Raw genomic sequence first — 17,129 nt, forward strand, 5'->3', positions numbered from 1 at the left:
AATAAAATGGTAAAACAAAATGGTATTATGTTTTTCTGAACATCAGCATATTGTAAAGTTTTTTCAAAATATATTTTATGTTCATCTGAAATAAACTATAAATAATAGTAATACTTACTAAGAAAATCATTTCATAAATTAAAAGGCTATTTACCATATTTGTAGTTATTCTAACCAATATGCATTGACCTAAAGACAAACATTTTTTTTTACAAATTAATATTAAAAATCTATACAGAGAATATGGATATGTTAAAATGTCTGTCTAATGACAACTGGAATAATTTTTAACAATAAATGTTCTAATAAATTTTTGTGCTTGGTTCCTAACCTATACACACTCTACTATTCATAGGCTTTTGCCAAGGCTGGGGTGACTCCCATTACATCACATTTGATGGACTCTATTACAATTACCAAGGAAACTGCACTTATATTTTAATGAAGGAAATTAGCCCTCAATTCAATTTAGCAATCTACATTGAGAATGTCTACTGTGACCCTGCTGAGAATGTATCCTGTCCCAGATCCCTTATTGTGTCTTACAACAAACAAAACATTACACTTAGAAGTCACAGGCTAATGGGAGGAGCAAATCTAGAGGTGAGATTACTGTATAGCAGGACTGAACAAAGATTTTGTAGTGTTTTCCCTTCATTGTTTTGTAAATTTGTTTGCTTTCTTTGTGCTTGTCTGTTTTTTTAAGGCTCTAGAGGGAAATATTATGCTAGCACTGCCGTATGATAATAATGGCCTGAGGGTTATTAGTTCAGACCTAAACTTATTACTAGAGATTCCAAAACTCAACGCCTATGTACTATTTGGAGTCTCTGGCTTCAGCATCAACCTGCCATTCCAGTATTTTGGAAAAAACACAGAAGGCCAATGTGGTAAGCAAACAAAAAAATATATTTTTTGAGTTGAAATAGTTTAAAAAGAGGTCATATCAGATAAAATATTTTGTCAATATTCCTAAAAAATAAAGCATGATGTTGAATAAAACAATATTTGAATGATAATTTGGTTGAAGTAAATGATCTTATTTAGTAACAATACTAATTATTCCAAATAATTCTTACTAAGGAACATGCAACAACAACCAGAATGATGATTGCCCTGGATCCTTGGCAAACGACTGTAAAATAATGGCAGAGAACTGGAATACTACAGTTTGCACTCCACCAGCTCCATTACCTACTCCTAACTCACCCCATGTCCACCCTGACTGCTACCTACTAAACACCACGTCAGTTCATTCTGTTGGTGTAATTAAATCAAATTCAACAAACTTTGCATCTTGAGAGTGAAATTTGCTTTTAGTAAACCTTCTTCATTGTGAATATTTTCAGGTTTGAAGCGTGCCACTCCCATGTGCCTCCTGAAAACTTCTTTTCAGCCTGTCAATATGACAGCAGTAATAACCCTGCTGAAGTGTGTGCCAGTCTGCAGAGCTACGCAAGCGTCTGTGCAATGTTTGGGGTCTGCATATACTGGAGGAACTACACAAGCCAATGCAGTAAGTTCATGAATGGAATAGATTTCATTTAGGTTATATAAAAATCAGTAAAGCAATTTACAAGTAAATATTCTGAAAGATACATTTCTTCCTCAGATATTGGTTGTTCAGAAGATAAAGTGTTCTTGCCTTGTGGTTCATTTGAACCGCCAACATGTAGAGATAGGTATGGCCTTTTTTCTTCAATAGTTGATATGGTTGTGGGAAATGTATATGGTAACACTTTATAAAACTAGTGGCATACTATTTGGCCAAGATATGTTTTTGCTTTTATTATTACTCCATTAAGATAGAATGTCTAGTCAAATATACATATGATTTATTTCCACCCAAAACATTGAGGTTCAGAATGATCTCACTGACATTTAATAGTTGTAAACAGAAATATAATCTTAGAAGAAAGTTAGAATTGGCCTCTCTGAAATAAAATATCCCCTGATTACATTATTAATGTGTTAATTGATGTATTGCAAGTAACACACTGTAAAACTTTGCTTACAGACAAATGGAGAGCAACATTACAGTGTCCACAGAAGGCTGCTTCTGTAGTCAGAACACAACACTCTTCACCAAGGATTCTGGAGTCTGTGTGCCACAACCCTGCGGTGAGAAGCCATAGTCTCTGTCATATTACAGTACATCTTTATATGGATAGAGAGATTGGTCTACATCTCAGATTAGAGTCTCACACTTGTTTACATGTATAACAGCAATGTATACATGTATAGCCATTGACTTGACTATTAATAAATTGACATTTCACTGCCCAGCTGAAATTTCCAGCTTTGCTGCTCACCAGCAGGTTTATTAAGTTTGCTGAGAGCAGAATGGGATGCTGGTTGATAGCTTGCTGGTCCCCAGTATGGCACACCAACTCAATTTTGCTCAAAGACAGCTGGTTTATTCATGCTGGTTTATGCTGGATTTTTCAGCAGGGTCGTGTTATGCATCTCGTTTTTCTGGGAAGGACTGTTCAGACTATAAATATAAGAATGAAACAGTATTTTTTCAGTGTCCTCTCAAATGCTAATGGTTTGGTCTTGAAGGGTTAGCATCCTACACAAGTTTCCCAGGAAAAGATGCACAGAAACTTGCACCTGCATTACACACATCCACATCTCATATCCTGTTTTAAGAATATACCTGTCTTTTCCTGTAGGATGCTTGGACTCATCTGGGAAACCACGTAGGGTACTGTATACAAGGATTAAAACTGTTCAATAGTCACTTCCTGCAGGAGCATCCCTGTGGCATGCAATTCATGTTTTGTTTGCTTTTACACTGCAGTTTAATGAGAATTTTACGCACAACTGTGAGGACTGTGTCTGTGATAAGGCCAGGATGTCAGTCATCTGTGAACCCAAGAAGTGTCCCGATGTGCCCCCTGTGAACTGCACTGAGCCCTTCATGGTGGTCAATGTCACCGATCCATCAGAGCCATGCTGCAGCAGACAAGTTTGCAGTAAGAGGAGTTTGTTTCTTTTTAAAACTGGGTTTGCTTCAGAATTGCAGTGTTTTAAGACTAAAGCCTCCTCTCACTCTGTTTCATGATGTAGATTGTAGCATGTGCCCATTTTCGGAGGAAAAGTGTGAGGTTGGATATGAACTGATTGTGCACCCTTACGGAGACTTCTGTCCAGAAATCAGATGCGGTATCACTATCAGTCCTAAACACTTCCATCAGCTTGTCTTTTTGACATAATGTTTGTCTTTAATGTGTGTGTGTGTGTGTGTGTGTGTGTGTGTTGCTTCTTACAGAGTCAAAAGAAGTGTGTGCCTACAACAACACAGAATATAAGGTAACTAAACACACAGAATTGAAAAATAAACCTTTGTAAATTCTATTAACATTTGCTTTTCATGTTAGGGTGAACGTGGTCATTGTAGTCTAAGTGTGAGGAGACATCCGATCTGTCTCACTTCCGTTGACTTTTAGACACAAATAACTGCTTGTTATGCTGCTTGATCTTGCAAACTGGTATTTCCTCATGATTTTATTTATTTTTTCTTTGCATTGTCAGAAACACACTGGTTTGTAGACCAAGTAGTTTGACCATTAACAGCCATTTATTATTCCAAGGTATTTATCCCAGAGGTAAATGGCTGTTTACATGCATCAATTTTTGGCAATGCATATTAATTTAATTCAGTTACAGATTCGTTTATCTTACACTCTAAAAATTTAGATCTGATTCATCTATTTGTTCAAATGTGTTTTATATGAATTCTGGTCAACTTTTGCATTGCGTTTCAACATAGATTTGTTTTTGTTTTTTTAAAACAGGCTATAAAGTCTGAAAATAGAATTAATTGTTTTATTTCCTGGTTTGGGCACCCCTGGTTTACATGGTAATTTTTTTGTCAATGCATCAGATAAAAAAAAAAAAAGTTATATTTTTTAATATAAGTTATAAGAAATAAGTTATAAGAAAGTAATAATACTACTTTCAATCCAGTTGTAGAAATCGCTTACTTTGGCTTCGCAAAAAAGGGTGAAAACATTGAAAATAGCTTCTTATGGTTTCACTTTGTTGCCCTTTTTCCTCTTTCTAGCCTGGGAGTAAAATCCACGTAGGGCCTTGTGTTAAATGTAACTGTGAATGGGACCCATGGACTGAACTATATCAAATGAATTGTTCCTATGAAGTTTGCCCTGATGATGAGTGTTATGAGGTAATACCTACAGCTTAAGCTTGTGGTCAGTTTGCATTAGTGCTGCTCTCCGATTTGAAAATAAAGCGCAGAGTTCCTACTGCTCTATAATAATCATTTTCTCTCTGTAGGGGTTTGAATATGTGAAACAAGATGGAGAGTGCTGTGGAACATGTAAACTAATGAGCTGCATTTATTATAGAGAGAACAACACTAAACACATTCTTCATGTACGTCTGACTACATTCTTAAACTTGGTCTGTTGTTAATTTAATCATACGTCAAAGTCTTAACATACTCGGTCTGTCTTTTGTTAGGATGGAGATGTCAAGAATTTTACATGTGAAACTGTTTCCTGTCATGAAATAAATGGCTCATTTTTGATTGAAAAAACCAAAACAGTGTGTTCGTACTCGAGTGTGCACGTCTGCGAGTATGTAAGTAAGATCTCTATACACACCACACACACTGTATTTTGGCTGTTGCTTTTTTCAGGGTTTTTTTTTCCATTTATTGAGTATGTTTGCAAAATGAAGCACCCAGTCACTTCACATCACATTCAGTATTCAGTTTTATTCCAAAATATTAAATAAAATCACCCTGGTGTTGTTAAATTTTCCTATACAACAAATGGAACAATTTGGAAAAAATGTCCTGCTTTTGCTCATCCAGGAACAGACAATCAACTTTATATATATATATATATATATATATATATATATATATATATATATATATATATATATATATATATATATATATATATATATATCTCAGAATGGTCCCATGAAGTGTTCTGGGGTTATTCAGTAAGTTCACATGAAATACAACTTAAAATTCTGACTTTGGTCATCTTTGTGCACATTACATGTATGAATTCTGTTAGCTCCAACCTGCCAATGCAAACTACTACACAAATGCACCATTTGATAAGATGACAGAAAGTTCTAAAAATAAAAAAACTAATAAAAAGATTAAGCATAAAACATAATGCTTAGAAATATCAAGTTTAATATTTCCAGACTGGAACTGTTGCCAAATGACAATGACAACTGACATATTTTTTTAAGGATGACTTATTTTACTATCCCCATAGATCATTTCAAAATACAGTATATAGTAAATAAAGTATTAGTGACATCAAGTACTTGGGATTAACATCAAGCCACTTGGGTTTACCATTTTTAGATTTTCTAACATTTCTTGGATCTTGCTTTAAAATGTGAGTTGAGTCAACTGTAAAGTTCTTTGAAAGTAAAAAAACATACCCTCTGTAGCATCTACTTCTGCTGAAATATTAAAACTACAGTACACTATAAACTCTTTTTTTTCACTTCAAGGGGTTTGAATATGTGATGAAAGAAGGCGAGTGCTGTGGAACATGTGAACCAGTGGCCTGTATTTATCAATCACCAAACAACACCATACATATTCTCAAGGTACATTGGAAAGACAATTATCAGACATAAAAATATGGTTCTGAATTAACCCTCACACATGTCTGTCATTTCGTTTAGGATGGACAAGAGTTTAAGTATAAATGTGAAACTGTTACCTGCAATCATATTAATGACTCATTTGAGATGAACATAACCAACATGGAATGTATTCAATTGAGTTCAGAGGACTGTGCGTCTGTAAGTAAAACCTCTAGCTTCAATTCAGTAGTGTAGTAATGAATTAGAAACTGAGCATACTGTAAATTTAACATCTTTTTCTTCTTCAAAAAAAATCTACATGTATTTAATTTTGAAAGTACAAATATTAACGTTGGTCATTTTTTTAATTAATGGCACTTAAAAAGTATGAAAGAAAATACATATTTTTCATGTTAAAGTGATCTTAATATGTCCTGCTGGTAGTGCTTAAGCATGCTCAAAATCCCTTAAATAGCAGGTGGTCATATGACATTTACCTGCATAAAAACTACAACAAAACAACATTATCTTCTCAGTAGCTTTTCAGCATCCTCTTGATTATTAAAATTAAAACTAATTATTCCACAGGGCTTTCAATATATGAAAAAAGATGGAGAGTGCTGTGGGTCGTGTGTACAAGTGGCCTGTATTTATGATGCTCCAGACAAAACCACACATGTTCTCCAGGTACATTTGGAAACATTTACAAATGTTCCTCAGAAAAAGAATCTGCTCTGTTCTTTAATTTTCATGCAGTCAGTCTTTTTTTTTGTTTTGTTTAGGAAGGACTTTCATACAATATATCATGCATGAATGTCACATGTCTGAAAAGGAATGACGTGTTCACGATAAAGGAAGAAATGAAAAAATGCCCTTCCTTTAATCAAGATGACTGTGTGGAGGTAAGTAGAACCCAGCACACATTAACACCTTTTTTCTTGTATTCTGCTACTGCTTCAGCTCTTTTTAATACTATTTGTTATTTTATATACAGAATTCATAAGTATATCACGAATACCACTCATATTTTTGTAATATCTGTAATATTTCAGTGAACATAACATTATATAGCATATGTGCTCTTGTGTGCTTTTAAACAGAGTATACTTTGAAATGCTGTGTACAGTAATGTATGCATGAAATAATATAGTATACTTTGGGTTTTACAATCAGTAAAGTTTTTTCATATTTTTCTTCAGTTCACAACATTCAATGTTAATCAAACAGCCAAAGACATGCATATTTTACTCACCTTTATCAGCATTCGCTCATCTGGAAACTTAATTTTGGAAAAAGTGAACTAATTCAAACTATTGAAAATTAATAAATACTACAGTACTTTCTTAATCAGGGTATATGCAGGAATCCTAAAGGTAATTTCAATACATTTTAAAAGACTTTTTAAAGACCTTCTCAGAATACTTTAAGACCTCATCGCCACTTCAAGTTCTAATCAGTATTAAACTTTACCTTAATAAACGGTTGTTAGTAAACTGTTGTAGTTAAATCAATGGAGCACAACCGTGCAACAGAACTCAGATAAGCTCGGAAGAAACTAAGCTTGAAAGAATAAATAACGTAATTGTTTTTAGCAAAAGGCTTTAGCCACTGTTTAAACTCATCTTTCTCCAACCAGGAGTACGCAAACTTAAATTTTCCCCTATTGCCGTCTGTTTCACTCAGTGGTTTTGCTACATGTGGAGAGCGTCACATCATCTTCCAGCATTTGTCGCAAATTACGTGACAACACCAGGACAGAGTAGATTGGCTGGACGTGCCCTGGCCCTAACCAATCGCGTGGATGGAGCATGCGGTGGTTAATATTAGGAGGAAAATAAATATATTTACACGTTTTTGGAGTCAAGTACTTTTGACAACGCTTGAACAAAATTTAAACCTTGTAAAATGTGATTAAGAATTGTTAATACCTTTTAAGGGCCTTAATTGTCTCATAATTAACTTTTAATTCTTTTTAAGACCCTGCAGACACCCTATAATGCAGTTAGATAATTCCATTGGTGGTAGAAAATATTATATACATATGTGTGTGTGTGTGTGTGTGTGTGTGTGTGTGTGTGTATATATATATATATATATATATATATATATAATAAGGATTGAATTAAAAAAGGTTTGCAAAAATCGGTTCTGTTCAGATATCTGTGACAATAAACACCATTTTTTACTAAACAATTCTTTCTGCAAATTGGATTTTCGCAGGGAACAAAGCAATTTGATGAGGATGGATGTTGCCCAAACTGTAAGATATTTGTGTCCTTATATAAATCAATCTTAAGACTAAGAATAACAATTTTACTATGAAATCTTTATAGAGTCAAAGGCTTACCTGTCTCTGTTTTCTCTCAGGTGAAACTCGTAACTGTGCTCCTGTGAAGAACGTCACTCGTCTGAAAGTCAATAATTGCACTTCAACTGAAGATGTTGAAATTACATCCTGCGCTGGTCACTGTGACTCCAAATCAACGTAAGAGTGCTGCACCCCTGTAAATCACAAAAATACTCTGTTTTTTAGTTTGAAATATCAGAACTACAAAGTCTTAGTAACTGCAATGACAGGTTGTTGTTGTTTTTTAGGACAAATGGTTATCAAAATGGGCATTGTTTTGCATGCCAGGAAGGCTATTTTTATATCAAGATCAATCTTGCGTATTTTACTATCAGTCTAAATGCTGAATGAACAGAATTAAATGCATTAATTTGTTTTCTAGTCTGGATCTACATGGATACATGATGAACAGCTGTTCCTGCTGCCAAGCAGAGAGATCCAGCATTCGAGAGGTGACACTGATGTGTGAAGATGACTGGCAGAAATGGCTGAATATCCGGCATAACTACACATACATAGAGACATGCACATGCACTCCTGTCATGTGTGAAGACTATAATAACTTCAGAAAGGAAGATTATGATTGACACGATTATCCTGTGAACATGACACAATCTTAAGATGATTGCTGAATTAATGTGTTTAAAATATATTTTGGTAAATATTGCACCATTATTTTTTTTCTTTGTGATTTGATTTGGGGCATTGCATTTAATGCATAATACTGTATTTTCTTTCTTTCTAATGAAATAAAATAAAATCACAATAAGGCATAATAAAGAGCATCTGTTACTGTCCTCTGTTTTACTGTTTAGTGCCAGCCCTGTGAAAAAAAATGTAAACACCCAAAGATTTTGTTTTGACTTTTTCTTGAGTTGCCTTTACAACAGAATAAACTCAAAGTAATAACAAAATAATAAAAGTAATAACTAATTACCAAACCATTGATGTTAAAAAAAATGTTTTTGTAACTGAAATGTCCTTTGTACCAGTGTTATGTCCACACAACCAGTTCCATAGCAAAAGTTAATGTCTTTTGATACTTTCTGCTAATGTCACTGCAGGAAATTTCTTGAAAAGTTCGAAACACTGTAAATGTAGAAATAATTTAGTGATCTGTTCAAGCTGCTGTGTTAAATCGACCATTGAGAATCTCTTTATTATCCTGTCCTCTCATACATTTGTCTTTTGTGAAGGTCCAGCTGTTGATGGGACTTGAACGACATTGTAAAGATTTCTACAAATCAGATGTTTAAAGTGATCAAATTCTCTTTCTATGGCTGATAAATGTGATCCTTTTGGTCTTCATTTAGGTTTCAGTCATTTTAGAATGGCAGCAAAATCAGTTAAAATAACCACAATTACAGTTCATGTTCATAATTTACGTTCATGTCACATTCATTTTATCCAAATATACATTATAGATAATTATTAAGTAGTTAAATATGTGTGAACAATGACCTTTTAACACGTCAGCAACTGCAAAACGTATTGTAACCAGTAGCACTACTTTTTGTCTCGTATGCAGAACTATCCTCACAAGCGTGAACATTTCCAACAATCAAGTTAGAAAGAAAGACGGGAAAACAAAGTTGTTGTTGTTGTTTTGTAATTAAACTAATCAAACGAAATACAGTTTGCTCGGAACGAACGGGTAAAACTGATGATTGTTAATTTTGAGGTAACTTAGCCTACATTAAAGTTAGCATTCTGGAACCGTATATGATAAAACTACTTTTTTTGGAGGAAATTATAACATTTATTAGTCAGAGAGATATGTGAATTGCCTGCGTATGTCTCTGACAGTCTCGGTTAGTAAAGCCAATTTTTCAATTAAATTGTATTAAAAATGTAAATAAAAAGTAGCAGTGCAGCCTTGACCGTCACTCGTAGCCCCTGTCCTCAATATCGTCAGCGCAACAATACAGAACGATGTGTGAATAAACTGACTGGGACTAACTTATTGTGCGTTAGACAACGGTACTCCATCCACTCAAATTCAGTTCGTGTACATAATAGGTATTAATATTGCCTTACAAATGGCACCCATTTAAGGAGACAGCCATATGTACTGGTCTTCGAATATTTGCTATTTTTCGGTTGTTTTATTAAATCCTAAACGTGCCGCAATAACGATATGTTTCATCCTGTTGTCTGTGAAGATCGTGTTGAATGAGTTTCCGCGTCTCACCAAAAGATGGCGCCCGCAACTAAGTATTTCCTTCTTCTTCTAAACTGTTCTGAAAAGGGGGAAAACGGTAAAAACATATCTCAAACAGGTATAAAACACTTTTTACGTTATACATTTTACAATGACCATTAGATTGATTAGTAAAAGAGCTGCCAGTTTGCTTAGTTAAAATAGCAGATATAACGTTACACAAGTAGCAGAAATCACAGAGTAAATAAACGAAAACATCGTTATTGTAGTAAACAATATGTGTCGCAATGTGTCACAACAATAACATAGTTAAAAAGTGGTTTTGTGTTAAAACTGTGATAAGAACCACACGTCTATTAAATCCATGGTTCATTTTTGTAAGCGAGGCAATTCAAACACTTGTTGCCATTTATTTATTCAAGTGGACTCTTTTTTTTTCAAGTGGGCTATTTCAAAGTACATTTATTAGAAGTACAAGTTTAAATTCATTATGGATTACAGAGACAGTCATTCTTGATATTTTTGTAGATTCAAGAAATCAACAAGACTCACATATCAAAATCTCTTCCCAGAGATTTCCGTGCACAAAACACAATATTAAAATGTGTAATTATTGTGTGAATATTGAATGTCATACCATCAGTATTTCTGAAAGCCTCTTCTTCAGTTGTTTGAGGAAGATTTTTCCACTTTCCATCTTAAGGAGGTGAAGAATTCAAAAATGGAAAATCATAAATTGTGAGTGATTTCATTTAGCATCTGAAAACAATATATTTATAGCCTACTTGAAAATATGTATTCATGTTTCAAACAAAGTTGTTGAGCTTGTCTCATTTTATCACCTGCAGCCCCATCAGTACGATCCACATCAACATTCAGACAACATTCTTCTTCAGGAGGTAATGTGAGCTGCTTGTCTTTTTAAGTGCAGTGTAATCTGATCAGAAGGTGGTACCCATACCAGTATGCTCAATTATGGTATATCATCCTTGAGTCACGTCAACATTAATGTTCTAGCTGTGTTTGAGAATAAACAGGATTAGCAGATTTGGTGGGGGAGGAAAAAAAACTTTGGGCCACCAACAATTATCATTGCTATCATCTCAAACTAAACAAGGATGTGAGTTCTGATGGAACCGTGAAGGCAAACAGTGCAGTATGACGCACAGAGCCGGACTTTACATTCTTAATGCGGTACTGTGCTGTTTTAATAGGATAATTCAAATCCAAAAGGAAATTTGCTAATACTTGCATGTTTTCAAACATTTATGAGTCTTTTTCTTGTGTGTAATACAAATGAGGATATTTTGAAGAAAAACCATTGACTTCCACTGTGGGGAAAAAAATAACGACATCATAGTGTGATCTGGCAGTCATAGCACAGTGTTCATTCGGTCAAGGCACAGCTGAACAGATGTGTTTTAAGTCTTGATTTGAATGTACCTAATGTTAAAGCGCATCTAATCATTTCTGGAAGCTGATTCCAGCAGCAAGGGGCCTCGTAGCTGAAGGCAGATTCACCCTGCTTTGACTGAACTCTAGAAATTACTTGATCTTTATTTGATCCTAATGATGTTTATTTGATCCTAATGATCTGAGTGATCTGTTTGGTTTGTATTCAGTGAGCATATCTGTAATGTATTGGGGTACTTGGCCATTTAGAGATTTAAAGACAAGTAATAATACTTTGCAGGGCTCAACAATAAGGACTGCCCGATGGCCTGGGGCCAGCGTGTCGGATGCTTGGGACAGTAGACAGGATCGTTACTGGCCTGATCGGGCCACTGATGCCCTGTCACTATAAAGTTTATTTTGGCTGTGACTATTTGTCAATTGCGTGCAAAAACCGTCAGAATCGAGAAACAGTTTGTGTTTTTAAGCCTTGAAATGCTACCTTCTCTGTTCCTCTTATCTGATTGGATGTTGTGAGCATGTTTTTTTTTCATAACAACCAGTACAGTGAAGAGACAGCAACATGGCGTCAACATCAAATGATGATGCTACAGGAAAACATTTGTTTCAAACATCTTGGAAGCAGACATTTATGAGGGTAAACCACGACTAAAAAAATTAAGTGATGTTTTGTACAGTCTGCCTTCAGTTTGGCAGGTCAGCCATCTCTTGTTTTGCAATAAAATACCTGCACATTTTGCTACATTTGTTTGCAAAACACTTTGAATTTTGCTCATTATACATTTATTAACATTTTTTAAATATTTAAATTCTAGATTTATAAAAATCTATACATTTTTTGTTTTAATTTGTGGCTAAGAAATAGCTATTCACTTTTTTTTTTGGTGGGGCCAGTGAAAGTATTGGCAGGGCAAGTAAAAATCTGAACCACTGGTCCGATCGGGCAGTAGAAAAAATCTTTAGCGTTGAACCCTGCTTTAAAATCTTTTTTTAAAGCCAGTGCCAGTGTAAAGACCTGAGGTCAGGTGTGATGTGCTCTGATTTCCTGGTTCTGGTCAAAATCCTGGCAGCAGCGTTCTGGATGAGCTCCAACTGTCTGACGGTTTTAGGAAGGCCATTGAGGAGTCCATTACAGTAATCCACCCTGGTGCTGATAAAAGCATGAAAAAGTTTCTCTGAGTTCTCACTGGAAACAAAACCTCTAATTCTTGCAATGTTTTGTATGCGAGTCAATGCTTCAAGCTTTCTTCAAAATATTCCATCTTTTGTTTTACACAAGAAAGTCACACAGGTTTGAAACCAGTAAAGTGTGAATAAATGATGACAGAATTAAAACTTTTGGGTAAAGAATCAATTCAAGATTGTATGATAAGTTATTTTGCCTAGACAATAAAAAAATTCATTAATTCAACCTCAAATTGTTTTTTTTTTTTTGCAATATTATTCATTCTACATTAATTAATCCTAATCCTCTCGAAAGTGGTCTTTAAAATTGAATGCAATTTCTATTTTAAATATGTTGATTGCATCACTTGGATAACAAATTTAGAATTATTTGAGTGATTATCAATATACATCTCAATAAAATGTATATACTTTTTCCAAATAGACCCTGTATCATATTGAGTTTCGATATGTTTAACATTCCAAGATGAATTAGAGAAGAAATATTTTGTCAGGGTCATCACAGCATGTTTGACGTAATGAAACTCACAATTGAGGATCTTTTGGATGCAAAAGCAAACAAAGATGGCAAACACAATATGCTTAACCATTTCCTTCATAACTGATTTCTTTTAGATAGACCTTTATTAAGGCTTTTTTTTTTGCATTCCCAGACAAAAGTACTTTCTGGGAAGACAGAAAATGTCTTTAGATCACAACTGATCAAAACAAGGCCAGGCCATCTAAACACAGCTCAAACAAAAAAACTTTTCCCTCTATAAAAGAACGCTTAGGCCCTTCTTTTCAATCAAAAACATTGTGTTCCCATTCGTGCATTGTGTTGTTCTGTTGATGTAAAAAAAAAAAAATTATATAAAATTATATATATATAATTTATTTATTTATTTATTTTTCATCAGAATCAACTTTTTAACTTGGCATCAGGTAAAAAGACTAAGAAGTAATTATTGTAATACAAACAATAAACAGGCAGATGTGATCAGGATGTGTTTGCATTTTGCTCTGCCTAATTATGTCTTAATGCAATACTGGACAGTAATATTAAAATATCAAATTCTCTATATTTTTATTCATATATGATATTTTCAGGCAAGCTGATGTATCAAGTATTTGAAAGTTTAATTTTCCACCTATGGTCAACAATTATAAAGTAAATGCTTATTGCATTGATAGTGAAAATAAATACCAAATTCACTATACACCTTATTGATGTTTCAAACGTATATAGGCGAATGTATACGGACAGTATATGTAATGCACAGATTCAGGTTAAGTTTCAACCCATAAATAAAACAATATAAAGAACAATACAATTAAAATAAAACAGTAATATTCACAGACAAATTCAGTATAGAGTTTGATAATTTTCAACCATTTTCTAAACAAAATAGTTTTAATAACTTATTTCTAATGATTTATTTTATGTTTGACATGATGACAGTAAATAATATTTTACTAGATATTTTTAAGACACTTATATACAGCTTATTGGTTAATAATAATAATTGGTTCTATATTAACTTGGTTAATTAGGCTAATTAGGCAGGTTAGGGTAATTTTATTGTTATTGTTTAACAATGGTTTGTTTTGTAAACTATCAAAAAATATAGCTTAAAGGGGCTAATAATTTTGACCTTAAAATGGGTTTTACAAAATTAAAAACTGCTTTTATTCTAGCTGAAATAAAACAAAAAAAGAGTTTCTCCAGAAGAAAAAATATTATCAGACATACTGTGAAAATTTCCTTGCGCTGTTAAACACCATTTGCAAAATATTTAAAAAAGAAAAAAATAATTCAAATGGGGAGCTAATAATTCTGATCTCAACTGTGTGTGTGTGTGTGTGTGTGTGTATATATATATATATATATATATATATATATATATATATATATATATATATATATATATATATATATATATATATATATATATATATATATATATATATATATATATATATATATATATATATATATATACATACATACACACACACACACACACACACACACACACACACACATGAGAGAGTTAGATTGATAATTTGCATTATATATTAATGCATTATATAATGCAAACTATCAATCTAACTCTCTATGTCTCTCTATGCATATATATTAAAAAAGGAAAACTTAAATATGTTTGGATTATTGGATATTGAAAACCATCATATTTAATCAGCATACATCCCTTTAAATGTAAACAGGTATGAAGAATAAACAAGTTAAGGAAAACGTTTAAACATTCAAATTTCTCAAAATCATTGTTTGCCATTGCCTGCAGTTGTATCCTTAATCAATCATAATGGGTTTCAGAGAATTAGACCTCAAACATATTAAACAGACCGAGACAAAGCTTTAAGGTACACACACTTCTGCTGGCATGCTAGAAAATCAAATAATACTTCTATATATGTTTGCGTTAGCTTATGAAGGTATTGGTTTTAAGTCAATGTTTTGTGCACGACATCAATTCTGACACCTTTGTCAACTTGATAACACAAAATGAGTAAGAATGATAATGTCAAAGCTGACCATCACATTTATTGAACTTCTCTTTTCTCTCAGCGAACAATGTTCTTATAATCACAATGGAATCAAAAATGAAATTAAATTGAAATGAATGAAATCTCATATAAGATCTTATCAGTAAGGGTGTGAATTTCACCAACACGTCATTTCTCTGAAGACTGCAGGAACCTCTAAGTTGGGATCTAATCTTCAAACCAACCATAACATCCTTGTTTAGTTTGAGATGATAACTGAGATAAACACAAGTTGTGAGTGACAGAAAGTGTTTTTTGCAACCAAGGTTTACATAAACCATGTTTACTCTCAAACACAACTAGGACGTGGAATCAACAGAAACATAACATACAATACTGCATAAGCCTGGGATCCACCTTCTGATCACAGATGACATGGGTTGAAAGCAAACTAAGAGACATTATAAATAGACAACTGTTAGCAGATGACTCACATTAGCTCTTGAGGATGGGTTTCGACTCTGAGGGGACGGTCAGGATGCCCCAGATGTGGATGCTGAGATGGGTCTTCCTACTGGCCGGGCTGCAGTCCATACAAGCAGGTTAGAAAATAAAAATTATTAATTAATGCGGAAAGTGTGCACTATGTCACTTACACAATGGTAATCTTGTAATTGTTTGTTTAAAGGCTTTATGGGAGATTACAGAGATATGGAAAATCCTATGACTCCTATGTGGCCAACAACACCAGGTGGATTTATCATTGTGTCTTTTTGTGATATGAGATGTATTAATCACTTTAATTCTTAAAGAAATAATAGTGTAAGGATTTATAAACATTGTTCAAACGGCTTTATGTACAATTGAATGTGTCGTTTGACTTTTTTCAACACATTTTATTAAAACATAATAACTAATTTCTAATAACTCATTTATTTTCTATTTGCCAGGATGACAGTACATAGTTTTTATTACATGTAGTAATTTAAGATACTGTTGTTCAGTTTAAAGTGCAATTTAAAGGCTCTATTGGGTTAACTGGGGAAGTTAGTTAATGAGGCAGGTCTTTGGATATCAGTGTTTTTTTTCTGTAGCCAATCCAAAAATATGTCTCAAAAAGGGGGCTAATAATATTAATCTTAAAAAATATTTGTAAAAATTTTGAAACTGCTTTTGTTTCAGCCCAACTAAAAGAAATAATTCACTCTCAGAAATAAAGGTATGAGAGCTGTCACTGGGGTCGTACCATTTTAAAAGGTACACTTTTGTACTTAAAGGGTCTATATTGGTCAAAGGTATGTATTAGTATACTTAAAAATTTCAGGAAGTACACTTTTTGCATGGTTTACCGGTACTATGGTAGTATTGTGATACTATGGCTTCAAAATACGGCACCACTGCAGTTTGTAAACGGTAGTATTGTCATTAACGCTCCACCAACAATACATAATGTTGCATGTGGAAAAGTCACTAAAATGCTCTCCTGTTTGTGCAACAATAGAGCTTTTTATTTTAATAGTCTATGGAGACTTCTAAGGTTGCAAAACTGTGTAAAATCCACACCTTTTATGCTAGTTTTTTTAAATACTTTCTGATGCTTCAGTTCAAATCTAAATCTGTTTATTTCTGCTCCTGTCAATATGATGTAATACTGTAACTACAACAACCGTGGCAATCTCTTAAAAAGAACAACACACAAAGTGAAATTTTGAATTACTTTGGATTCTTTCCTGATGAAACTGAAGAAAAAAAACAATATATGAAAACCTAAAATAGCAACAGGAAACATTTAAACAATTTTTCACCACTTCATATAGCCTACGTTTGTTAGAAAAAAAGCTTTTTTTGTTTGGTATAATTTTATCTTTATTTTAATGTATTTTTGTTGGTACAAATACATTTTAGGTGAAGTGGCGTGCAAATCCTTTTTTTTTTTCAATAATAAGGGAA

The 17,129-nt window shown here is 33.4% G+C and overlaps 2 protein-coding genes and 1 long non-coding RNA gene across 4 annotated transcripts in view; all 3 read left to right on the forward strand.

Moving 5' to 3' along the window:
- The first annotated feature begins 133 nt into the window (after positions 1 to 133).
- Positions 134 to 8,871, forward strand: LOC100149773 (intestinal mucin-like protein). The gene is made up of 20 exons (XM_073942821.1): positions 134 to 603; positions 707 to 890; positions 1,084 to 1,246; positions 1,350 to 1,516; positions 1,613 to 1,682; positions 2,018 to 2,121; positions 2,676 to 2,707; positions 2,804 to 2,978; positions 3,073 to 3,168; positions 3,275 to 3,315; positions 4,070 to 4,189; positions 4,300 to 4,398; positions 4,486 to 4,605; positions 5,509 to 5,607; positions 5,686 to 5,805; positions 6,175 to 6,273; positions 6,369 to 6,488; positions 7,807 to 7,846; positions 7,954 to 8,071; positions 8,316 to 8,871. The coding sequence occupies exons 1-20, from the start codon at positions 442 to 444 to the stop codon at positions 8,518 to 8,520; spliced, it is 2,334 nt and encodes a 777-aa protein (XP_073798922.1). The 5' UTR covers positions 134 to 441; the 3' UTR covers positions 8,521 to 8,871.
- Positions 8,872 to 10,741: 1,870 nt separating this feature from the next.
- LOC141380890 (uncharacterized) lies at positions 10,742 to 13,527 on the forward strand. The gene is made up of 3 exons (XR_012400248.1): positions 10,742 to 10,832; positions 10,943 to 10,993; positions 12,504 to 13,527. It is a non-coding gene; the product is annotated as an uncharacterized lncRNA (long non-coding RNA).
- Positions 13,528 to 15,671: 2,144 nt separating this feature from the next.
- Positions 15,672 to 17,129, forward strand: part of muc5.1 (mucin 5.1, oligomeric mucus/gel-forming) — a 43,143-nt gene continuing 41,685 nt past the window's right edge. For both annotated transcript variants that reach the window (XR_012400218.1, XM_021470622.3), the window contains exons 1-2: positions 15,672 to 15,781; positions 15,868 to 15,930. Coding sequence is in view for 1 of the 2 variants with exons in the window: in XM_021470622.3 (XP_021326297.2) it covers positions 15,688 to 15,781; positions 15,868 to 15,930 (157 nt within the window). In the remaining variant the exon portion in view is untranslated. The remainder of the gene's footprint in view (positions 15,782 to 15,867; positions 15,931 to 17,129) is intronic.

This window comes from Danio rerio, chromosome 25 (genome assembly GCF_049306965.1).
Source record: "Danio rerio strain Tuebingen ecotype United States chromosome 25, GRCz12tu, whole genome shotgun sequence".
NCBI classification, from domain to species: domain Eukaryota; kingdom Metazoa; phylum Chordata; class Actinopteri; order Cypriniformes; family Danionidae; genus Danio; species Danio rerio.